The sequence below is a fragment of the Euwallacea similis genome, chromosome 1 (assembly GCF_039881205.1).
Source record: "Euwallacea similis isolate ESF13 chromosome 1, ESF131.1, whole genome shotgun sequence".
Classification (NCBI taxonomy): Eukaryota; Metazoa; Arthropoda; class Insecta; order Coleoptera; family Curculionidae; genus Euwallacea; species Euwallacea similis.
The window spans coordinates 1,541,450-1,567,780 of record NC_089609.1 but is presented as its reverse complement, the minus strand read 5'-3'; the positions used below and the strand labels follow the sequence as shown (position 1 = coordinate 1,567,780).

Sequence of the window (26,331 nt, the reverse complement as noted above, 5' to 3'; positions counted from 1 at the left end):
CTAGTAGTTTAAATTAAAAAGAGAGCTTGTTGTTCCTGGGGTTTACAGGTGAATTTCAGCAGGTCAACGAGGACGACGTAATTGGGAAGACGTCGTTGGGGGGTGCCACATTCAGGATGGGGCCATGAAAGTAAAAAATCAGCCCGAGACGGGCTTTTAGCTTAAATTAAAAGAGGAGCTTGTTCCTAGATTTTACAGGTGAATTTTAGCAGGTCAACGAGGACGACGTAATTGGAAATCTGCTTAAGAGGTGAAGTCGGTTTGGAGTGGTGTTTGGCCAGGGCCGGCTTTAGTAAGTCTGGCATCTTGGGCGAAATTTTTAATTGTCGCCACTTACCCTCAAGAAAAACGGTCGACCAGGAAAGTCTGCCGCCCTGGGCCGTCGCCTAACCTACCCCTTCCCCCTCTTCCTGTAAGGCCGGTACTGTCTTTGGTTTTTGATAAAAATTGAGTTTGATGATGAGGGCGTGACGCAGGATTACCGTCAGAAAAATAAACATAAAAAATAATTAATTAAAATCCATGATTATCCATGATTTAGTTACACTGGGTACCCTTCCCACCTTCTCTGGCGTCATAGCATAGATGAAACCACATTTATTTTAACAGTACCTATATTTCCCATGTATTTTTGTAGACTCTAAGAAGCCCGAAATCACAAATAACAAAGAAATCTCTGTATATTTCGGCAAAATATATACAGGAAGTCCTCGTAAATGAATCTTGTTTCCAACCCACTTGAGGTCGGATTAGGGCCGGCCTTAGCAAGTTCGGTGGTCTGGGCGAAATTTTTAATAACAGCCCCCCTACTCTCGAGAAAAACCGCCGGCCAGAAAAGTCCACCGCCCTTCCTGGTCTGCCACCCTGGGCCACCGCCCAGTCTCGCCTTCCCTTAAGATCGGTACTGAGTCGGATATAAATACTTAACTTACAACAAGAGTAATTAAGGGCTACGTTATGAAGATTTTAGGAGCCCAGTGCAGTGCATCAGATGTAATTAATTGATATTATAAAAAGGGAAATTATTCCTATAATAGTAGTAGAGGTGCAGCACTAAGAAATGCGTGAATATGAAAAAGTGTGGTGAAGAATGTCCGATTTTCAAAAGGAAGACCAACACTTTTGGCGTAAAAACTATGCACAATTCAAATCTTTGCTATCGCCCTTCAGTAGACGGAGGGCGAGAGTTACTTATAGGAAAAAGTACTAGAGCCATGCGTGCGTGTTTTTAGCAGTCGAATGTTTGCTTCTTGGACCATTTTATCTGAGGCAGTCTCTCTTACTAGTTTTTAGAGGTCAAAATACTCACAAATTCTGCAAAGAACTTTAAAGTATTTAAAGTCGCATTGAATAACCTCAGGCAAACCTTCATAATTCACTTGTCCATCTCCATCCAAATCAGCCTCTTTGATCATGTCATCCACCTCCTCTTCCGACAACCTTTCTCCTAGACTCGTCATCACGTGGCGTAGCTCTATGTTGGATATCAGGCCGTCGTTGTTCTTATCAAACACTCTTTTTGGGAAAATTTATTCTTTAATTATCCTCAAAAGATACGTGGTTAAACCCACCTAAAAGCCTCCTTGAGCTCTTCTTCCCCGTCAGCATCTTTCATTTTCTTGGACATCATCTGCAGGAATTCGTTGAATTCTATAGTGCCGTTTCCATCCTGGTCCACTTCGTTTACCATATCTCGCAGCTCAGTTTCTACAAAAGCGTAATAACTGATTAGAGGGATGATGACAGAGTATCAAACTTTTGAGAGTTATTAGGGATTTATATGAGAAAGTTATCTCTTTGAGCCTTAAAAATGCTTAATTAAATTTCTGTCCTTCATCTGGGACGTTATAACTATAAGGCCTCTGAGGATTTATATTATGAGGATTAATAGGTTTTCTCGGGATAAATGATGGGAACTGCGTTTTCCTGTATAAATTCGGGAAAGTTTTTAAATTTTCGATTAAGTCAGGATGTTTGTGGAACACGTGGAGGTTCGCAAAAATAAAACTTTTAGCACCCGTCCCGTCCGATCGGTAATCGGCTTAAAATCAAATTTTGCCCTTTAGCCAGAGTGCTCTCGGAGGGCTTTTAAAAATCATCTGCTGTGTTGTTTGTTTTTCGAGCGGTCGATAGTTTCGATTCAAAGGGGTTAATTGAAGGGAAGCAATTATGTAAAAACGGACATCAAACAAAGGGTTAAAAAAATCGAATTAATCTGAAATAACGTATTAACAAATCGTGGGAAAATCCGATCGAAAATGCTGCAGCGAAATGGAGCTTGCGAAAGCAGCGATGTGCGCATTAAAAAAAAAACCTGCTTTGAATTAACTTTTGTATGTAGATTAATGTTAGAGGGTCACAAATTCGATAAAAATGCATAATATACTGGGTGATTCAGATAAATAGTTGATATCGTATACTTTGATATCAACCACGCAGGAAGCATCAAATCGCTCGAAAACAGGTGGAGGACAGTTCGGGAGTTGTTCGTTGTGATTGTTAAGCTCAAAATATTAGCTAATATGTGGAGTGTCCCATGGAAGAAAATCGAGTGGACAGGACTTAATTAAAATCCTGTCCAAAAACTCCTTTTAAAAACCATTGAAAATGTTCTTCCATTGCGCCTAATATTATTCGAAAACTGACTGAGATAGATATAGGAGCTTCTGCAGGTAAATTTACCTTAATATATGAGAAAATCAAAATATCAGATAATTTACAGGGTGTTCCATATAAACAAATAGTTTCACCAACTCAAAAATTGTCTCATGAGGTAACGACTTTTCGCCTTCGCTCAAATATACAGGGTGGCTCCTGTGAACTATAGCAACTTCTAAGGCGCTATGCGTAGAACTCAGAAACTAGCTGAAGTGTTTTTGATTAACGAATTAATCAAATTTACCTTCGAGGGTCGCCATAGCTTGAAACCACTTTAATGGCATAAACAGTTTTACCTGTTGGTCGCTGCCCCAGGGACCTCATGACCACGCCCAGCTCCGCCATGGTAATGGTCCCGTCTTCGTCCTTGTCGAAAAGCATGAAGGCCTCCTTGAACTCCGCAACTTGGTCTTCGGAAAGGCCATATTCGGTCTAAAAGAAGGTAGATTTGACACTGATTAAAGTAGGTTAATTCGGGTTAGTACGAGGGTTTCAAACGGGAGGGAGACTTACGCTTGTTTGTTGGATTTCAAGCTCACTAGTTAATCGTTTCAGTCGCGAGTACTCTTTATCGTACCTGTGACTGTTGTTATTTGTCATTCTAACGGCGCGATCCGAGGATTGACAAAGTGACTATGGGCCCCGGACTTAGCTTGAGGCAAGAGCTATTTATAAATTTTTTGGGCGACAAATGTGCAAATAAATTAATGGGAAACTGCTTTAATTACTGCTTATTGATGTTCCCTATGAGTTCATTAGCGCAGATCACTGAAACCGCACAAAATCGACAGTACAATAGCTGTAAAGATAGGAGGCGCAATAATTAAGTTAACTGTTGCCTAATTTTAGTTCATTATTAATTTATTTAACTTTGGCACACACAGGACAACGGAGAGTTGTTTTATTTGCCAAAATTAGCCGCCTGGTGTCCCCCTACACATGTGATTCAAACGAGTCCAGGGTAAAGTGTGTTTTTCTCTCTAAGCATTATTCCAGTGGAAAAAAATAATATATTATTCGCTGCATTGCGAGTTTCGCCTTCATACAATGGTTGTGTCACAACAAAATCCGTGCCAATGTCCAGATTATTTACGAGAAATGCTTATGTTTTCGAGATACTGCTCTGTTTACTTAATCTATAAATTGTTTATGATATTATGGTTGAATTACGTGCGTATTTCCAAGGAAAACGAAAATGGAGTTTCTCATATTTGTTTTAAATTGCCTCGAATGTTCACTTAAATTGCCCCTAACAATGGGGTTTATTGTATTTTCTTTGCCTTAAACACGGGACAATTGTTATACTCTTGTTTTCTTTAAAAAAAAAATAGTGTGGGGGATGTTATATTTTGCTGCTGAAAAATGTCAAACGCCAAGTTCTGAAAAGGGAGTTTTTTTTACATTCCTTCGCCAAATTGATGCCAGAAGGATTATTTTTACAAGGGAAAGAATATCTGCTCTTTAAACGGGCAAGGAGGATTTCGGAAAATAGGGTTTTCTTGTCTTTTTGCTGAAAAATTACAATACGGATTTGGACTGGTGAACGATATGAATTTGGTACCCTAAGTGGCATATTTTATCCTTATTTAACCGTATGAATGAAACGAGGTACCACTTGCCAGGCGAATTTGTCCTTGTAAAATTCTCGCTGTCTAAAACCCACAAAAGGGATTTTCCGAAAATAAAAAACTTTACTGCATTCCTTATTTCAAAATTGAGACACGCAGGCAGAGAATCCGATAACTTTTTGATGAAAATAACTTATAGCGTTTTCGGCTTACTGGCCCTAGTTCCATTTGGGATTGCCCCATAATTGGTTTATAACGTCACAGATTAGAGTTCGATCGATCACACTCACATCTCGAGTTTTGGATCAAAGAATCGAGCAAATCGAACATAATTAGGTGCTGTTAATAATGTTGACACTCACTGAAATTCATGATTGAAGCCTATGCCTGCCACATTGCTCCGCAAAAAGTTTTCGATCGGCGGAGAGCGCTTGAAAATACATTTCCGGGCAGCCGCTCGGAAAGTGGAAAGCGCAATTCGAATTGCGAACAATTGACCTTTTAAAGTCGTGTTTGACTCTAAAATGTTGCGACTAAATCAAATTCAAGATCACTTACTAGATCAATGGTAACGATCAAATCGTGCTGATGGTGCTTCCCTTTCTTGCTTTTCTTATTCTTCTTTCCAGCAGCCTCAATTTTGGCTGGGGCTTGCTTGATGGGCTGGCCCTTCTGTTGCGCGTTTACCTGTTTCTGGGAAGACTTGCAGGGCGTCTTGGGACCTCCCTTGGCTCCATGAGTGGGGGTACGAGGACGCTGCTGAGTCACGTGGCCGCTTCCATCTGCTGGCTTATTACGGGCCTAGAATCAGAGAAAAAGATCTAACAATCTCCAACAAACTTCTGCTTGTATATTAGAAGCTGTATTTGGGTGAAGTTTAAGTGAAGCAAATAGTAACTATGCTTCCAGACCCAGTAAAAAACCAAAATGTCACGAAATCACGATGATTATAAGTGAAATTCAGCTAAAAAAAGAAGCAAACCAAAAAGCTGAAATTCTTGCTGGAAAATTCCTGTAAAGGTTGTTTCGAGGCGGTTTTGCATCAATTTTGGTTATGCGTTAATTAATGAAATAATGAAATGATGAACTAGAATATAGAGACGGGTTTTAATTACTTACTCCTAAAGGTAATAAATAGTACCTTTTCAAGATTTTTTAAAAAATTTGGCAACGTGGCCTGCCTCTTGATAAGACCATGAATGACGTCAAAATAATGTAAGGGCCATATAAACATTGATAGAGAAAAGATGGCAGCGTGATAAAAGACGGTTGCGAGGTTACTATTTTTTATTGTCGGTTTTATTTTCGATTCTACCTGAAGTGCAAACTTTATGTAATTTTCTTGAAGCTATCCTCACTAAAGTAAAAGTGATCGCCAATAAAGTCAATAAAGTAATATAAAAATTAATTCGGCAAAGCACTTTATTGACATAAAGAAAATTGTTTTTAAATGCAATTCTTAAATTTCTTGATATATTGGTGAATGATAAATATCAAGCGTTTAGCTTCAAGCTGTCTTCATTATCGTAAAAATTTCCTTTTAAAATAATATAGCGAAAAATCAGTTATTATAACTATAAAACTAACACAAAAATTGGTGGTACTTCCAGGTGGTGGTAAAGAAAATTAGAATCCCCAATTAACTTGCCTATTTACGCAAAAAATGTTTACAACCCACGATAAACACATTTTATTGTTCGTTTACAGTAACTCAAGTTTCGCAAGAACAATAAACTTTCCAGCACCGAACCTGCAATTTTAATTATTGCGACAGTCCACGTCCCAAATGGCCCGGATTCCAGAAAACCTGGATAAATTCGAGTGGTTTTTCATTTTAAAAGCCTTCATGCCGCCATTAATATTTTTAGCCAAAAGGCTGGCGCCTGGAGACAAGACCTTAAACTTCATTCTTGGCATAAATCACCTCGGCTACAGTTGATTATATGAGATATCATTTTTCAGAATACTCAATATAACATTTCTCTGGCTGGTTTTTGTATATGAGGCGATGAGTCGTTTATTTTGATGGTGGCGTGATTGGATTTCGTCCAATTAAATGGAGAAATGAGTGAAATTGGGAAAGAGTATGCCGATTTTATATATTATATATAACATTTCTATATTAATTAAGAAACTTTCACACAAGATTCTTGATTGAATGGCGAATGAAATTTTATCATATCTTCCCTTATGTGACGATTTCTAGATTTGGCTACAATCACATTGCCTCCCATCTTATAGTAAAGATTTAATGTAGAAAACATGAGCATGAGAAATTTAAGAAAGTATTATTATACTGATTAATTTTTTTTAAAGCATATTAACTAACCAAGATTCTTGATACAATGATGAAAGAAAATGTCTCACACCTTCCCTTCTCAGGGTTTTTAGAATTCGTTATTATCAAATTACGTATCTTTTAGTAAAAGTTCAGTGCAGAAAGCACGAGCATGAACTTGCGATCATGCAGAGAATCAAACTTAAACTGACAAACTTATAACCCATTAGCTCTCATATTCAATCCCACACGAATTTTTTCCCAACATCAAAGATTTTGAGCCATAATCCACCTCCCACGCTGCTCATATCATTGAAAACATTTTCCACATCATCAAAAAGTCCCTCAAGATGACTGGTTGGTCTAGAAAAATCCCATTCTGACCCACTCTGCCGCAACAAAAGAATCGTTAAAGGAGGAAGACATCAATCGCCAACAGAAACCCGAAAAGCGAGCATTTTTGGAATGCCATCACCACGCCGTATAACCGATTGCGACTCGCATTGGCTAAAATTAAAATAGCGGGTGGTGCTACTTATATACTGAGTGTTGGCCGGTGGGCCCCAATTTTAGCCGGCGTGGAGTTCTTATTGCACTTGGCGCTGAAGTGGTCAAAGAAGAGGAAGAGGATATATCGAAATGGTTAGTGTTGGGTGGCAATTTTGTGAGTTCAGTGTTGGTGATGTGGGTGCTATATTATCTTGGGAAAATGGAATGAGCCTATGGACGTCCTTGAGAAAAAAGCGACCCCTTTGAAAAAGAAAGAGAAATTTTGGTTAATTTCTGGACGCCCATGGTGATTCCGAAAGCTGAGCAGGCCGTGAGCACAGCATCATGGTCTGGATAATTTGCGGTAGCCAGGAGGAAGATCTAATTCTTTGAAACGTTTTTTCTGGATTTGAACAGCATCTTTTCGCAATGAGACTTAAGAGATGTAAACACCTTGAAAAAGCTTATTGCAAAAACCACTTTTCTTCTGCGAAATTGGGGACACGGGAGCGCTGTTTCTGCACGAAAACTATAAGCAATTTTGGTTTCCATAACACTAATTTATGTCAATTTTGGCTTTTTAACACTCTTAATTAGGTTTAGCTGAACTGAAATTTATTTATAACCGGAGCTAAGTGGATTGAAACCATTCTAGCTCGATTTTGCCTGCCTTTTAATTCCCCAATTTTTCTGGAGAAAATTAAAAAATCTGCTGCTAAAAGATCGTCCTAAGTTTTTCTACGTTTTTCCCCATAAGAACATCGGTATGCTTAAATTTTTATGTTTCTTATCAGTAGCAAATTTTTTTAATATTTATATGTCTTTCAGCGACTTCCATAGCTTTAAAGCTGCCATGCGCTTCTGATTTCCCTTTTATTCTCTGTGATTCAATTTCTACTTCTCGTTGCGTTTTTGTGCACTTGCCCAAATTCCCCGCTTTCTCTCTTCGATTTTTTTATTTAAAATTGGCTCCGTTCGTGGTTTCTCCGACTAATAATCGAATTTTCCTGCTATTTCTTATTGTTGCATTTGTAAGCAGATCGCACCTTGCCAGGAATTTTAATAACCATCAATCAAGCCATCTCCTAAACGAATATGTTTACGCTTTGCACCCCAATAACTGACAGACTGACTTGTTTTTTCAAACAACACCAAACAAACTTCTGGAGCGGACTATAAATAAATTAAAAAAATACATTTTTAACTAAAAAATCAATAATCAAATTCCGGGAATTACCAGCGTTTCAAAGCGCGGATTCACTTTCAAACTTCCTGACAAATCGCTTTTAATAATCAGCTTTTAATTCGAGTTGGCACCTACGTAAGGAGCCCCTGGAACATTGAAATTTATTACTGGATCGTTTGCAAATGACCGAGAAAATTTCCAGCTAGTTTCGACAATAAAACAGCTCCGCCCGTTTTTTGGGCTATTTTTATGCATTTTATTGTTTTTGACTAATTGGGTTTTCTTGATATTTTCAGGCGGAAGCTGAGGACCAACAAATGCAGTGTGAGTATCCCCGGTGAAACTAGATCAGAAATAAAATTCAGCCATGAGAATTCAAATATTTAATTCATTAAATTAAACAAACGCCTTCGCGATGAGAAAAAGTATTTAATTCCACGTGGGTGCTCCTTAGAGAACTCTTGGCTAATTTTATCCATGGACGCTCTCACCACCGTTCCTTCCTCCTGTTTCCGAATTAATCCTTAAAACTCGTAAAATTTCTACTTTGCCCATAAAGCAGAGGCGCGTAAAACTTTTATGCAACTCCATAAACACTTTAGTGTTACAATACACGTAATAAGCAGAATAAAGTTGATATAAGCGATGTTTCATAGTGCTCAAAAGGGCGTTTTCCATGTTCGATACGGCCAAGAGGGGCACCATCGAGAAGGAGAAGGTCAGGACCATTTTGTCCACCTTGGGGCACTCCTACGACGAGAAGGAGCTGGAGCAGATGCTCTCAGATGAGGACCCAGAAGGTGAGTGCTCCGTTGAGTTCAGGTTAGTTCGGGTTAGTTCACAACGAAGCCCTCAAGATTTCAATGCGTTCCCCAAAGTGCCTGTTAGAAGGGCCTCAAAAGCTCCCTTTCTCAGGGACCGCTGAAGGGATTTGAGAGCCTTAAGGGGAAATTCAGGAGAAAGGGGAATCCACACTCGCAGACGGAGACGGCCGGAGGCCGAAGACAATTTGTATCGCTGCATTAATGTTTATTTTAACCGCGATTTAACCTAATCGAGTATTGATGGCCCCAAAGGGAGAACACGCACGTCTTTGGATTCGTGGATACTTTGGAAAGTCATCGAGTGACTAGGCCAAAATTCTTCGCGAAAGCATAATAATTCCTCAAAAGCCCACACATTTATCAATTTCCAGCGGATGATTGAAGGATGTGCCGAAGTTTTATTGAAATTTATTGCAAGCATTCTCGAGGAAAATCCGAGAATGTTTGGCCTAAGCCTAAATTCCGCTACAGGTTGATAAATGTTGATAAATGCGCCCTTGAATGGGTGTTTAAATCAATGGAAAACCGGATTACCACCCCTAGAACAATATTTTTCCGAACTGCTGAGCTTCGGAACCTGCGGAAAATAATTAATGGTATTGCTCAAGTGAAATAGGAGAAAAACACATTAAAAGCTGTGCCAGATATTTTCGGCAAAAGCGCCTGATAGCCCACGAAAACAATGAACAAGTAGCGGTAATCGAAAGGTAATTGAGAGCGTGTCCTGCGAATACATTATTTATTTGATCTGTAAATACTTCACCTACATCTGGAACGACTGACAGAGATAAATGAGGTAATGTCGTCACGTCAAAAATAACAAAGAGCTGTGTGAATAGCCTCTGGGCTCTAACAGACGTGACAGGCAGGCGAAAATTACCCTTTAAACGTTTATATTAGAAGGAAGGGGCCTTATAAAGTGCCATGGGGTTTCTCTACGTGGAAATAGCTCCGTCTCTAAATGGAAATTATTAGAAATATTCCGAAACTTAACGCCCATTTTGCAGTTACGAAGCATCTTAAACTTCGTAACTTCCAAATTTTCAAAATCCAGCGCAGCGCTCGCGCCACTCCCCGACTTACTGAAGATTTCTGATAGTTTCAGATTTGATTTGCCTCGCAAGTGTCTCTCCTTTGTTGTTCTTCTCTTATTCAATTTATCGAAAACTTTGTCAATTTTCAAGGAACTTTGCTGGGTTTTTCGCGTGTTTCACAAAACACCGACTTAAGCCATCATGGGAAAGTTTCTCGTTGCTGGTAATTAGAAAAAGTCTTAGTAGAAGCAACTTAAAGCGACCGTGGCTCGACAATGAGACAGTAATTTTTCAGAAACTCTTCAGAAGAGACAACAATCTTCAGGCAAATCATCAAATAAGAACATCAAAAATCTCTAATTTTGTCTCGTTAAACTAGCATTTCCACCGGAATTAGTATCGACCTGTGACCCGAAACCAACGTCAACCTCTCTTAAATGAAGAAGACACATCTTTCGTCTTCGTCTTCGCTCGTGGAATAAACAATGACGGTTATACGATCCTAAGTAGACGGCGGTGAATATTACTTCATAATATTGGCACAGTGGTGGCAAATGAGGATTTTAGAGGTAAAAATTTTCATTTTACAAGGATGCACAAGCACTGCCATTCACTTGTCGTTCCAATCAAGCCCAGACGTGGCCCTTCAAAGCCTTTTGTCAAGCAAACTTTTATAATCTCGTGTAAACAGCCCTCAAAAAAACAATTAAAACTTATTTTTTTAATTTTTCGACTCTTTGCTGAATAACGCTCTAATAAACGGTAACGCCGCTCTTCGGACCGATCCAATTATTTCTAGAAATTTATGTCTGGAATGTTGCCAGAGCAACGAAAAATATCTGGATTATTAAATGAGCTCATTAGCAAGAATGCCAACATCTTTGAGGGCCGGATAATGACTTTGTTTCGAATTTAAATAGACTGTCAGATTTAATTTGCGTTTCAGGAACGGGCAGAATGGATTTTGAGGCTTTCTGTCGCGTGGCCTCTCACTTCCTGGAGAGTGAGGATGAAGAGGCTCTTCAAAAGGAGCTTAAAGAGGCATTTAGGCTTTACGACAAAGAAGGTAGGTAAGCAGGCGTGAAGCAGCAACTAATCCTAATTTCGAATTATAGGATCATTTTTCATTCGAAACCTGGCAAATTCCAGGCAGCTGTGTGATTCATCACATACGTATACTTGACCTAGAAAAATGCCTTATTTTCGATATCTTTGAGGAACTTTCAACTCCATCATCATCTTGGGGCAGCTTTTGATAAATTGCCACCGCCGCGCGATTTCAGCTAATCATTAAAAACTTAAGCAACGTTAGGAATTCATTAAGGCTTCTTTGTAGGTAATGGCTACATCCCCACCTCGAGTTTAAGAGAGATTTTGGCAGCTTTAGATGATCAATTGACCAGTGATCAATTAAATGAGATGATTGCTGAGATTGATACTGATTCTTCGGGGACTGTAGATTTTGAAGGTGAGGTTCTTTTGTGGGTTTTCAACAGTGATTGGAGCTTTAACGGTGATCGTTTCAGAATTTATGGAAATGATGACTGGAGACTAAGTTAAAGGGGGTTTTGTACAACGTTTTGTATGTGAAATATAAGGCGTGTTGTTGTATACTTATTTGTAATGATTTTGAATAAAATTGTGGATTTTTGTTACTTTCTTTTACATAATTTTGAGGTATGATTCTTCACAAAATTAAATTTTAATCCTATCTTTTAGTGGAAGCTGAAGAAAAGCTAATTGTCTTTAACTTTGATGATTTCATGACATAATGGTGATTAAACCATTCCATGTTAATGCACAATTAAATGCACAAATTTTCGGGAATGATAATTTGGCACAGAGTGACCTTTATCAGATGATTTTCAACTACTCCAAGTGGCTGGTCTTCGACAGAGGTCAATCAAAAAAAGAGAGAAACTGAGAAAAGTTAAATATAGTTTAACTGTTTCATGATAAAAAGGTGAATGCAAGTTCAATCACAGGTTGCACTATATAATCCTATTTTAAATTAGTCAATAGTTATATGGCGCCATCTACTAACAAATACCGAAACTTTGAATGTTTCTTGACATGGTGAATACAACTTTTAGCATGAACCTACATTGAAATTGGATAAATTGTTGCTCTAAACTACCATTAATAATTACTGAAAATATCACGTAAATATTTCATGACATTTTCTCTCACTTTATGTTCAATTCGACCTTTAAGGATACTTATTTAAGGATCATCATCTCCTCGAACTTCTAACAATCTGACAGTGAAGTCCCTTCTGTAGACCTTACAGGTTCATGCATATTACATATGGCTTGTTAAATCCGCCCTTTACCTTATAATTTCAATTTGGATCACGGCACGAAAGTTCGGAGGTTTATTTCCATATCTGCGACGAGTAAATCCCCGTGCTGCTGAGATTTCAATTTACCGCTCCAAATTTCATTCGGCAGCTTTTAATGGAGTTTTGATTTTTATAAACGATACCACCGGCTGTTTTTATTTATTGCGCGTTACAATTAGCTTCTCGAGGAGAAAAACGCTTCTTTGACATTTGCCCTAATCGGAAATCTAGCTCTGCGCCTCAGCCATCGACAGATCCCCCATATTAGCACGGTAACCTGAATACCGGCGATAAAAAGGGTCGTTGGTTATGTCCTTGGGAAAATGTCTCTGCTACTTTTGGCAATCATGTAGAGTTTAGCATCGATTTGCAGAAGCCGGGTTTTTCTCGCTATCACATTGCGTCTTATCAATGTTTTTAAGGGTTTAATGAGTTTTTAATTCACTTAAACGCGAGAGAGATCTGAAGTAATAAGAAATATTTATGGTCAATTTACACGGTAAACGCTCTAAGTTTGAAACGCGCAAGATGGGCAATAAATCAATGTTGAATTAGAGGAACTGACCTTATTAAGAGATTTCACCTGGGGTCATGTCACCCTTCATCAAAAGTTCCTTGGAATTCGTTATTAGATGCTTTCGCGGAACCTTAACATATTTATGCAGAAGATCCGCTCCATGGGATCCGCAAGGAAGGGCCATCTTGTATGAGATAAAGTGGCCCTAATTTGCATATCTTTAATTCATTGTTTACGGGCGGAAAATGAAATCGAAATTTCTTGACATAATGGCAAATACAGTATGCAACAGGCAGAATTTAAAATATCCATTTACCTCCATTAGGGCAAACTAACTCCTCCCGACACCTCATTCGAGTACAAGCTGGTTGGATATTCCGCTTTGCAAGTGCAAAACCTATTATTTATTCGGAAGTTCTGCTAAAGTTGGAATATTCAAGGGGAGCATAGAACGCGGAACAAACGTGGTGGTATAATGGAAAATGGAAAGATAGAGCCGTTTTCGAAAACAACTGCCATTGAGGTAAAACTCGACTCATTGCCTTGTATCAAGTTGGAAGATCTGTATTTACCGTCACCCACGAATATACGAATTTATTTTATTGGAAATTCGCTTTTGGGCCTGAGATTTATTCGAGGCCTGAATAGGAGCCATAAATTTCTTCAACCTTGTTGGAAAGCTTCAACCCCGATAGGTGAAATATCGAGGTGTTCAGTCCGAAACGTTCTTGAAAAGACGCATTTAGGTAATGGAGATGGCATAGGAAACTGGTACAAGAATAGCCTTAAACATACAAAATTCAAAAAGCAATTCGGAAGACGTTGAGCCTCAGCTAAAACCCATTAAATTTAATTGCTGCGAGCTTTTAAGAGGATCGATAAAATGGGATCGAACAATAATTATCGAGAACGAACACATTGAGTATTCTGTATTATATAAGTCGAACGAGTACAATGGTCTGCAATATCTCCGAGTCGGGTTTTATTGTCTGCAATAAGAGGATTTGAATTCGATCATTTTCGGTTTCTATGGAGAAATCAATTCCGGGATATACGTATAGAGCATGCATCTATGGAGCAGGCAAAGCGAGCGAAGTGTCTTGTCTAGCAATAATTTTCAAACCGCGATTACACAAGTTTAGTTGTTTTTGAGGCTTAAAAAAGCAGTTGACAAACTTGTGCAATGCTCTATTATAGCGAACCTCTAGATGATCTAAATCTATGGAAAATCTAAGCGCAATGAAATCATCTAATGTAAAAAAACCCTTTGCTCTAGGTAAGTTACCTGGCTGAGACTTCTATAGCTACTCGCGCTTCCACTGCGCGCCTGAAAAAGAATTAATTTTGAATAAAGTGATTTTTGCATATACAAAGTGATTTGAGTAAAATTATTGCTTTGTACAAGTTGCCACAGTAAATGAAGAACATCGACATGCATAGTGATTCTCTAGCGTTACCTTGCTTCTAGTTCTGGGGACGTACTCCTCCTTGGAGGGCTTCCTCCTTTTGTCCTTCTCCTTCAGGATCATCCTCGCAGCCGCAAACGCCATTGTGCGCTTTTATCGAACGCAATCCTCTCAATTACATAGGCTCATTTCGAGAAAATTATAAGTAAGAGTCTTTGTTAAATATACTGCGTGACATAGAAAAGGGAACACCCTGTAAAAATGGTCCGATTTAGATAGACTTCCCACTCGTTTTTGCGTTATTAGAAATTTTAGGTTTTTTTACAGTCAAAGATGCAACAATAAATCAACCTTATGCATATCATTCATGGAGTGCTTCTAGAAGATGTTCTTGTGCGTTGTTGTCGGACATGGTTCCCGAAAGATTGGCCACGAAGAGGAAGCGGTTCAGGAAGGCGTCGAAGAAGCACAGAACTAGCGCAATGGGACCTGGAATGGGATACTGTAGTCTTCAGCGATGAATGCAGATTGTGTCTGGGTATGCATGAAGGTCCGAAAAGAGTGAGAAGGCGACTAGGTGTATTAGACTATAGGAATAATGTGTAGTGCTAAAGCTCATGGTCACCTTCAATTATGACCGCCAACGGTACATCCCAGAAATCTTGGAGCAGCATCTTCTGCTCTTTCTCAGAACATTCCACAATCCGGTTTTTCAACGAGGTAATGTATGACTACATGTAGCTCGACTTGCTATAGATTTTTTCCAACAATACGAAATCGATCTGTTACCTTGGCCACTCCGACCTCCAGACCTATCATCCATCGAACGTGTGTGAGATATTGTAGCAGCGCTCTATAATGCCGTACATATGGCCCGGAATGCGATTCCTCAAAAAGACATTGATAATCTTACTGAAGTGATGCCTAGATGTGTCCAGGAATGCATAAGACAACGTAGAGGGCCGACATATTATTAAGTTTTCTTCGGGTTTTCACTATCAAATTTGTTTAGTTTTTTAACGATGTACTTAAAATCAAATCATTTTTACGAAGTGTTCTTTTTTCTATGTTACGCAGTATATTTGTCATAGGAAACGCAGCGAAAACCCGTGCGTGCGCTATCCATTAAGCTCGCACACAATCAGCTTTCAGATCGCTTCAACGCGAATATCTTTTTGGGTCAAACTCGACTTTATGCAAGCCAACGTCGGATTTTTATACTTTTACATATTTATGACGGAAAATTCCCTTCTGGGAGGATTTATATGCTCGACCAGTATTTCAAGAGTAACATAATAAACTGCCTAAGTGGGGAAAAAATAATGTCGCTTTAGGCGAAATAATAAAATTCCGAAAAAGGGCTCTATTAAAATGTAAATAAGTTCGCAACTTTGCTGCATTGAATGGGCATTCTGGTTAGAATTCGAAGCAGATTTAAGTCTAGAGGGGTTTACGCATCAGACGGACAGTTTCCAAGGCTTCCGATAAAAAAAACTTCAGGTCAAAAGCACCATACAAATACTGCAATTCCTGCTATTCTCAATGGCACTCGAGCCCCTTCACTTTGGCTATATCACACGAAGCACAGAGGTTTCGACGCAAATTAAACAACGAGATCTCCTTGCCTTAAAAGCTTTGAAGTTCCTAAATCTTCACTTGTAACGCAAACAAGCCCTTCTGAGGCGTAATGACTGTATATGCTCAAACCCTACGGTTTTAACTGCCCTAATTAGAGTTCACGTGGTTTCAGCACAGCTACCGATTCTCGTTAAAAAGCCCTTAAGGGTCTAACTCTCAGAAAGTGCTTCCCTGCTTTCATGTATCTGAGGGTGATTGTGAGGTTCGGGAGTTTGTCTCTAAAATGCGGATTTTTTTGGTAGAAGGTAAACGTTATTTTGGGCCTGTCCTGTTTTTCTTTAAAAACCCTGGATAATCGGATAATTCCGGTGTTAAAACATTAGCCTTTCCAGAGACGAATAATTGCCATGTTTGTGTCTGCGAATTTTTAAGGCGATAAAAGTTCTCAGGAGGAAATCACCTTTAACTGGATATTTTCCCAGGAAATTATCAGCCCTGTAGGAAAAATAATCGACTTTTCAACTCCAACGACCGAGAAATCGTTCCAAGTTTGAAGTTGTTGCTTCCGCACTCTAAAGTGCTCCGTTATTGCGTTTTCGGTATTCAAAAGACAAAACTTGGAATGAGGCCTATAAGCGCGGTTTTCACCCACTCAGTCACTCGGCTTTTACCGTTATTAAAATCGAAAACTGGTGTATACTTTTCTTCCTTTCGGGCTTCGTGAGTAAACGCGACTAAAAGAATAATTGGAATATTCAAGGACGATTTTAATATTTAAATTCACTCTATTTTACAGCAGCCATATTTGTGAGTCGCGAGTTCTTCACCGCTTGAACTCGGCTAGAGATTTATTTCCTAAAAATCAATAGAAAACGTGCAAAAAAATGCAAAAATCCCCCCAAAATGAGGCGAATCTTACCACTAATACGACTACTCCTTAGGCGGCAATATCTCGGAAACGATAAAAGTTATCGACTTGCACGTTTCACCAATCGGAAAAGAAGTAAATTATGCATATTTTCCTTTAAGTTTGTACGGATGTGCATAGTTTACATTCAAAAAGATAACCAATCAGACCAGCATTGAATCTGTTCAGAATCCAAGACTTCGCACCAAAATTGGGCACTTTTGCTCTCGCCCGAATACAGCTCTGATGGAGAATTTCAGAAAAACATGTTACGACAGAATTTAAAATAGACGAATGTGGCTTCTGATACATTTTTTGTTCTGATCTAGATTTACATCAATTCCTGGAAATTTCAAAAAATCTATGAAAATTCACAAAATTTTCACATAACTTCCACTTGCCAATCTAAAACCTCGAGTTTTCCGTGGAAGGTTTGAATACGATTGTATAAAGTAATAAAAATAGTCTATCCAAAGATGGCGCTAGGTAAACTAGTCATTGTTGTCAAACCGCTAGAGGGCGCTGAAAAATATTTTTACCGAATGGTTATAAAACTCTCATCCCCTATCGGTTTGGTATTATGAAAACTCCTTTTCGGCAAAATGATTTATTAAGGTTTTATTCCCTGAAGAAACCACGATTTTACCATAAATAATTCATTATGAAACTGCGTTATAAAAGCACTCTATATCAAGAGGCCTTCTCACCAACTAACTAGCTATAAACGTCTCCCTTGAATATTCAGTTCTCCAACTTTCAGATGTTTGACTCACTACCCCTATCTTCCATCCCTTCGTTAAACCCTTCTCGCCGGATTAGGACCTTATTATAAGCAAACAAGTCTCCTATACACGAAAATCCTTTTCAGAAAGTGTTCGTTAAAAGCCTGAAATATTCAGTCCGGATAATCTGCACTTATTTATCATAACACGAACTCAATTTCTCAAATCAACTGTATTTAAATTTATTGTTATTTATGGAAGGGAGTTTATCGTTTCATGAATAGGGGCTATTTCATTGCCCAGAGGTCACATAAAAGGGCTCAGTCACATTATTAGGACGGCAGCGAGGAGGGGTCACCACATAATCAATCTCGCATTCTGTGTATTGATGTAAAGTTACATTTAGTGTGGCTAGGGACTAAAGAATTTGGTTATGTGGTAGAGCCCTTAAAGGAAAATAAACCACAGTGACACACGCAATCTGACTTGGTGGTTGGTAATATTTTTAATTAAATACCCTTTGGATGCAGAAGCATTTCCAAAAATAGCTTTGATTAAATGTCTAAAACTTTTTGCAGGAAAAGCCGCAAAACATGATTTCATGGTTTGCTTAAATGGAAGGTTTAAAGCAAGTTTTTAAACCTTTTGCAAAACAATGGTGCCTAATCGGTCCAATCCATAGTGAAAAACATAAAGAAAATAATGTATGAAGTTACAAAACTCCCAACCTCGATCGCTCTGGAATTAAATGTATCCACCTCAATTAAAAATATCTCCTAAACTGCAAGTTAATAATCTTATAAATAATTGGTAATGGTCCAGGACGCTAGTTGGGATGTTTCTGCGATAATCTAAGAAGTGATTTAAAAGCTGCAGGTAAGGAAATTTTTGAAATTTGCACGATTTTTACATGGAATCGCAGAGCAAATTCCCGTCTCTTTATAAGGCAATTGCCCCTAACAGGGTCTATAGGACGCTTATAATATCACTGAGTAAAGAGAGAAATAAAATTAGTTATAAAACTTCTAACCACGATCGCTCTGATATTATTCGATACATCACGCTCGATTAAAAGACATCTCGTAATGTGCAAGTAAATAATCTTGTTAATAATTCGTGATGGTGCAGAGTCCTAGTTGGGGTGTTTTCGTGATGATCTGAGATAGATTTAACGGCTACAAGCAAACAAACTTTTGAAAAGCTGCAAATTTAAATTTGTTTAATGGGGCTGCAGAGCAAATTTCTGTCCCTCCTGTAAGACAATTGCCCCTAATAGAGTCTACAGTTCACATATAATATCACTGAGCAAAGTGAGAAGTAAAATAACTTAGAAAACTCTGGGCCCTCATAGCTCTGTTGTTGTGCGCTAAAGTGATGTATCAAGCTTAATTAAAAAATATTTTTTTTTTACTTTATGAACTAAATCAATTACTTTTCTGGCATTTGGCGGCCTACAGTTGGCCCTAATTAGGGGGAAATTCTCGTGCAGACACACACGAAGTTTGGGATCCACAGCCAAGCAACTTCTTTGAAACAGTGGAAAACATAGCTCCCTTTACTCAGGTAAACGAAATGGAACCGAAACCTAATTTATCGCTCTATATTCTAAAACTTCTCGAAACTCATATCAAAAACTCTTACTCATAAACCCAAGTCGAAGCAACAAAACGAAACGAACGCCGAGTTTCAAAGTTTTAACACGTGGATGAGTGGATGAGCGTCGATTTCGAAGTGGGGCCGCGCGTTTCGCCATCCAGGGAGGGACTTCCAGACTAGACTAGTGGGGCCTTAAAGGATTTCAACCTGTACGAGGCGGTGCGCACGTGAATCGCGAAATTTCCGAAATCATGCAAAACGGTATCGGGGGCGAGTTTCGTAGCTGCAAACCCTGAGGAGCTTTTGCTCTCTGAGTGGGGGGGAATTCACGGTATTGATACATTGAGTGTTGAATTATGTGTATCTTGAATTTTTTTTAGAAAAAGCTGTGAAAATGGGAAATTTAGCGCCACCTTTCAATCCCTGAGCGAATCAGACGGACCAATCGATAGGCAAACGCACAAAGATTTCACCTACCGTAGCTCCCTTAAACGCCCCCCAGAGGGAAGGAATAACATCCCCGTCTAAAAGCTTTTAAGATTTTTAGCAGGGCTCACATTCCAGCATGTCATTTTCGTGTTACAGGAGAGGGGATCATGTAAGTTTGTCACGTATATAGATAATCAAGGAGGGTGGCAAATTCAATTTCCAGAGGCGTACTTTTTGTCGGGGAAAACTTGCCATTAAAGGAGCAAACGGAAAGGAATACTGATGGATTGAGTTAAGTTTACCTAAGCACTAACCCATCCGAGTTAAGCAATATTGCTAATCTATCAAACACTGGTAATATAATAGACCAATTTGTTTCTGCAACATCCATCTCAATCGAACAAGTAGCTACACCTAATCCATTAAGCATTCAACTAGCGGGAAACACCATTAATCACCTGATTATTCTATTCGACAAACAACCCTGCCATCTCGGTAAACAATGAGAGTTTCAAAACACGAAACTTTAAGTGTGTTCTAATGGAGACCGGATTTAGTTTATAATACACACTCTGTCTAAATTTCCAGGCTGGAAATGTAATTTATGTGTGCATCTCCAGAATAGCGGACCTCGGAGTTCTATTAACTTCGTTTGCCGGGCAGCGGGAATTTCGATGAGGTATTAATTTTGCGATACGTTGGAGGAATTTGGTATTGGCCCGAAGAAAAAAGGAAAAGAAGCCCCTAGAGGCAATCTTAAGGGCTGAGGAATGGGCGCATTTACGGGATCAAGATGCGACGGAAATTCTATTAAAACCCCTCGGGAGTTTCGCAACTTTTGGTCCTTCCTCACACGCTCTGTTTTCTTAATATTTAATCTCGAATCATCATTTAGAGTCCAAAAGCCTCGAAAAAACATGCACAATCTTGAACAAGTCATTGTCGACCACCGCTCCTCCGCGAACACACAATAGCGCACTAAAAACAGCCCCGCAGCTGGTTAAATCCCATACATCCAGATTTTCCAGACCTAGGGCTCTAGCCGACATGACGTATATAAAATTGAGTGTCAAAGAGATTCTCAGAAAAGCATAAAATTCTGGAAGAAATAACGGATTATGGATAAAATAACGAAGATGCCTCGAAATTTGTAGGATTGAGACTCTATAATTGAAGAGATATCAATAGTAGTATAAGAAATTGAAATTAAGGGTTGGTCGCATGGAAGTTTACAGGAAAAATACGTCCCGTTTCTAAGGCAATTGTCCCCAAAAAAGCCAAAAGCGGGCATGATTGAGCAAAACAAAACATAGCTCGCGTTATAAAACTGTGGTACTTGATTAGAAACTCGTATCTTCCAATGAGGAAGCTAGCATCAAGGGTTTTCATTAATGGTTCTTCGAATGGGAATTTCACAGCAAATTTGCATTCCTTTTGTGAACAGCCTGTCTTTAACAGACCTAGAATACACACGCTGAGCGCAGAGAACAATGGCTACTATTATAAAACTCATGTCCCCCATCGCTCTGATACCAAATGGTAATTTGATGTGTCAAGCTCTCGTCATATTTCCTAAACTGCATTGCTTAACTTTATTAATTTCTTAGAGTTTCGTCTTGTCTAGATGGCGCTACTTGACACAAAATTTCCGCGATGATTTGGCATGTAATTTAGAAACTGCAGTGAAGAAAATATCTATCAGGAAAATATGCAGAGAAACTTGAGTAACTAAGGCAACTGAGCTAGAACGATGTGGGAGCGACAGAGCCAATTTACATCCCTTTTATAAGGCATTTGACCTTAATAGGGCCAAAAATCCACGCATAAGTTCGTTGACTGAAGAGAATTGTAGCTCGAGTTGCGAAACTCCTGGCCCTCGTCGCTTTGCTATCATATTACATTGTTCATATGTGCACGTAAACTGCATTGTTTATGTCGGTTATGCTTTTCGGGCTTGTTAGCGCATACCTGGGCTTAGTTGAAGGAGCATTCTTGTTCCGACTCCTAATTTATAAGCCTAGAGACAAGCAAATCGCATCAAAAGTCAATGAAGTTTCCAAAAAAACTACATTAAAATACTATGTCTCCTGGCCCCTAATTTAAACAAAGTGGTCAATATCTGCTCTTAGATTTCTCGAATCAGGACATAATCAAAGATACCAATGGTCATGTAGGAAATTGCGTCGATGTAAATGAAATTTAAACGAGGCCATTAGGTTTCGAATTATAGCAATTCGCTTCGGATGGATTGATTCAATAAGCCCGCAGCTGTGAATTATCTGGTAATGGGTTGGCAAATTATCGGCAAACGTAAATTGGAGTCAATTCGATAATGGCGATGATAGAGATCGCAGAAAGTATTAAGCACTAGTTACATAGAACATCATTTAACTGGAAATCATTTGAAGCTTTAAGCAATATTGAAGTGTCGAGATTAAGTGACTGTAGAGAACAAATTGAGTTAAGGTACTTATTTTCTAAGGGTTAGCCATTGATATCGTAGGAGTTTATCGATTTTTGTCGGAAACTTCTGTTTCAAATGCCTTTAGGAAAACTTGCTTGAAACCGACATTGTTTAGGTACTTTAAAACTTTTGCTTAAGTTAATTCAAGTTACGTCAAATTTTATAGGAACTCACGATGTTCACATTGGATCCCATTATCAATAATAAATAAAGTGTCTTGGGTTTTCCTTAAGATTCGAGATCGCACGCGATATTACAGCTCAGTTTCAAGTGGAGGTGAATCTACGAGATGACTTGATAGATTTTGCGTTTCTCTACGTTTTTTCAAAAAGGGGACGCAGTTTTCGGCGTTTTCCAAATTTTAGCGCTGATATCTCGGGGAACGAATGCCTTAAAAATCGTTCTACTTAAACTCTATTTATTGTCAATGTAGGCACAACAAAAACAAACGCACGCACACAGTCGCAGGAAAACTATTAAACAGGGACGCACCTAGGCTCCCTTGAAATATGATACAACACGAGACGTGAGCTTATTGCTAAAACAATTTAATGAATTAAAAGTTGAAATATATGAGGATATCAACAAATCACAAACCACAATAAATAAAAGTTAATAACGTCTATGTAGGTACGTACAAAAGCAATGGAAATGAAGCTGATTCCAACTCTGTAAAACGATTCGTCGCCTGCAGGTGTAGACCAATCAGCTGCTGGTCGCGTGGTGGATGAAGCGTTTATTGTTGTTTTCATCGTGTCTATTTTAAAAATAAATAAACCACAGTCGTCTTGATGTGCCCTTTAGGCCTGCAAAGCCGGGTTGCAATATCTCTGTCATTTTCTGAGGGTCGATATAAAGTCTAGCTACGTGTAATTTAAATTATTCCAGGAAATAGCCATTGCTGTCACTTTTATGTCGTTAAGCAGGCTTTGGAAACAAAAGGGTGACGCCTCAGAAATAGCGCCTTTGCTCCTCCGTGCGGCTCAATTCGCGCTTTTCAAAAATAGGAAATTTCCGTTGAAATTTTAGAGATAACTGTTGATACTGTAAATTAATGGAAACGTTAATTTTTGGGCAACATAGTGAGTATAATTTGGTAGGGTGCCGGGTGGAAAACGGTGAAAAATCGCATGCTGAAAATTCTATTGCAAGTTTTACAATCTCGCGAGTGCACGGTCGCTTACGCTCGGGTTGGCGGAAACACCCGATGATTGACATCGAAGCGTGTGACGTTACCAGAGCTGAGCCCTGATGTAAACAACAAGGATTGATGTGAAAACAGGGAAAAATCGCGTGAAAATTTTGTTAACTACTTTTAAAAGATACCAATATTGGGCGTAGGTGATTGGGGGTGTTGAATGATGAACTAGCAAACTCTTTACTGAAAGAATTCATCACTTTAACGCTTTAATTCCAATTCACACTCGTGTCACGAGAGAGAAAGAATGGACTGGAATCGCATTGTATCAATTTACGCTTTTCATAAGTTTGCTCCAGTTTTTAAATCTATATTTAACACCTAGAAACTTGAATTTCATGATTTATTTTGTCCATAAAACTTAAGCATGGAGTAAGATTATTAATTTTGTTAATCAGCTTCCTCGCAAAAGCGGCTTATAAATCAACGATAGCAATCGTTGCGTTGAAAACCTAGCACCAGAAACAGCAAAAGTGAACTTTTTATTGCCCCCGATTCTTATCGTCAAATTAAATTACTTTCGTTAAAAAGATCGAGTGTTGTAAGAGTCGTTTGAGAGTCTTTACAGCAACTTATGTGAGGTAGTTGTGCGATAATATGATTGAATTTCCTCGTGTCGAGCGCCAAGTCAGAAATATGCCGCAAAGGCAACCGAAATGGCACAGATGCCCGGATATTGAGAGCTCCGATGGCCATTTCCGGTCCTCCAAATCTAATAATAAAAATCCAATTCTAAATGTCATTGGCACGCCTTAAAATCTATGTCAATTGCGTTTTATCATAGCCGATTTGAGGTAAATGCTTGTTAAATTTATTTGGACAAAAAGTCCTCCAAAAAAGCGCATATCTTGCGGAAAAATCTCCACACATTTTGGCACAGATTTTCTAGCAAGCAGACGTAATTTGGCAGAAGAACGTCTAAAGATTAAATCTGAGAGATGACAAGGAGATTGTATCATTTCCGCTCTGCATCGCCAGATATATTGGAAATCCGAGCGAGCTGCATCCAGAGAGGGATTCTTCGAACTCCATGCCAGGCTTTTGTATAGATTTTTCCATTCTGGCTGCAATTACTAGTTGCGGTATAGGAGGATTAAAACTGGAACAAAAGCCAGGCAGAGACAAAACCTTCGGAATTTTTTTTTCTGCTGAATGTATAAAACCACATCCATTAGGCCAACTTAATATAAAGTCGTTATCTTGAATGCATCGGCAAGCTTTGGAAACACACTATTAAATTACACATTTCTCTGAAAATTCTCTGACCTTTATTCCCTCAACACTCAAAATTACACGCAATATATATATGTATCGTTTAATGAAGCGGCTTCGGTTAATTATTATTTGAGGTACGGATGGTTTTTTTCCCTGAAGGATTATGTTATTAATCAGCAACAAACAACGTTTATTTGTTGAAATAAAACATTCGTGCAGTATTCAAAAATTGTCAGCCATTATCAGGGACGAACTGGATGGGGTTCTTGGCATTTAGACGTCGAAACTATGACCTCCGAAATTATTAGGAAACAAAGTAAAATCTAAATCAATAGCTAAATATACGTAGTACTAAAAGGAGTGTTTGTCTAGAAATTCGTTCAAGACGAAGAGGCTCTTTTTCCTTAATTGCAATTGTTCAAAACTTGCCCTTTCTCTTAGGTTCGCTAAGTGGGCCTTTGTGCGCCCATTTGCCTCCCTACTACGCCACTGTTTTCTTCCCAGACAACTTGCAATTTGACTACTTAAAAACGCTATTGACAGAAGCGTTTCCCCAGAAATTCAGAGGCAAAGAACCTATTTTCCATTAATGACAATATTTCAAAGTCCGCACCTTTAATCGGTTTTACTAAGCGTTCTTTCGGAGTCCTCAAATGCGCCCTCACTACCTCACTGATTCTTTGTCAATCAAACACCAAATTAGCCCCGAAAATTCGTTAGCGTTTTTTGATAGAACCTTCCGAGTCTACAGTTTGTTGGATGTGCAAAGTGGCTTTATGGATTTCTCTATGTGAGAGAAAAATTCCTAATACATAGTATTTTCCCTTGATAAATCGAAATTAAAAATCATAAAATTTTTTGAGTTATAATTTTCAGATAATTTCTTTCATAGGAAGGGCGATATAGTCAAGAATTTGCCTTAATGGCAACTATTTTCGACTGAATTCAGTTATTTGCCTCTAAAGTCGCTTTGCAAGGTTTCTCTTTGATCTCAAACTAGTTTTTGTCCAATCCGCCCCTGATCAGCATTATTTGAGTAACCAAAATACATAAATTTTGTGCCATATATACATAGAGTGAGTACTCTATGATTCATTTGGGTGCCTCTCTAAGCGTTTCTTCAAAGCATTTCGAGCCTCACAGAAGTACCAAATCACTCTCCTCACCTCAGCGGCCCCCACAAGCCCATTTCCTCCATACCTTTTTCTGATTTGAAAAGCAACAGAAGCATGCAAATTCCCATCAGCCATGATCATAATATAAGTATGTACAAAGACGCCTTTGTGAGGTGTTTATTTACAATAATCAAACATCCAGAAGCAGACATCGATCTTACCCTCCGCATCACCCTCAAAGAGAACGAGGACGTCTTCATGTTAGCGGCTTCAGTCAAGAAAGTAAGCGAGGGTAAGCGATAAGTATCTATAGGGAAGTAAAAATAAGGGAGGAATGTATCAATTTGCGTCCCGTCTTGTATCACCCCCGATCGGTACTGAGTTTATCAGCTACTCATGACCACTGACAGACTGTCCTGTACTCCAATTGTACGAAAACCAACCCTTAATGTACTGAAGAAACTAACACGCCAACGGTTAAATTGTACTAAAGGTAGTACAATTTTGTTGCTAAGGCCAATTTTATCTGTATGATGGGCGGTAAGTTCTCGCTTAGGTTGCTATGGAATATGGCAGCTGCGTCCTCGAATTCAACTGTTGCTGAGCTGCTGACCCTCAGCTGAAAGATATCGGATACTGTGTCCGCTTTGAATAATGCATTATTTACTCATCATCAGGTGATTTCGAGCCGCGATAAGTGGGGACAAAACATTAAAATTGATTCCGGAAAATTTCGAGCGACGCTGATGAATAATTCCTCGAAAGGGCCGAAGCTGATGCGGCAATCAGTTTGTTGTCCACGTAAA

At 38.8% G+C, this 26,331-nt stretch overlaps 2 protein-coding genes across 6 annotated transcripts; one reads left to right on the top strand and one right to left on the bottom strand.

The window, feature by feature from the left end:
- Positions 1-596: 596 nt before the first annotated feature.
- LOC136413661 (calmodulin-like) lies at positions 597-25,889 on the bottom strand. 5 transcript variants are annotated; one of them, XM_066397360.1, is made up of 7 exons: positions 25,747-25,889; positions 14,181-14,222; positions 4,785-5,027; positions 2,955-3,090; positions 1,572-1,707; positions 1,367-1,515; positions 597-1,314 (listed from the first exon to the last, which is right to left on the bottom strand). In XM_066397360.1, the coding sequence occupies exons 1-7, from the start codon at positions 25,783-25,785 to the stop codon at positions 1,283-1,285; spliced, it is 777 nt and encodes a 258-aa protein (XP_066253457.1). In that variant the 5' UTR covers positions 25,786-25,889; the 3' UTR covers positions 597-1,282. The 5 variants fall into 5 exon arrangements, with proteins under 5 accessions (XP_066253457.1, XP_066253442.1, XP_066253461.1 ...); XM_066397345.1 differs by lacking the exon at positions 25,747-25,889 and adding an exon at positions 14,353-14,553; XM_066397364.1 differs by lacking the exon at positions 14,181-14,222.
- On the top strand, positions 6,879-11,687 carry LOC136413709 (troponin C-like). Its single transcript, XM_066397406.1, has 6 exons — positions 6,879-7,146; positions 8,476-8,503; positions 8,836-8,979; positions 10,984-11,103; positions 11,374-11,505; positions 11,564-11,687. The coding sequence occupies exons 1-6, from the start codon at positions 7,144-7,146 to the stop codon at positions 11,590-11,592; spliced, it is 456 nt and encodes a 151-aa protein (XP_066253503.1). The 5' UTR covers positions 6,879-7,143; the 3' UTR covers positions 11,593-11,687.
- Positions 25,890-26,331: the final 442 nt, after the last annotated feature.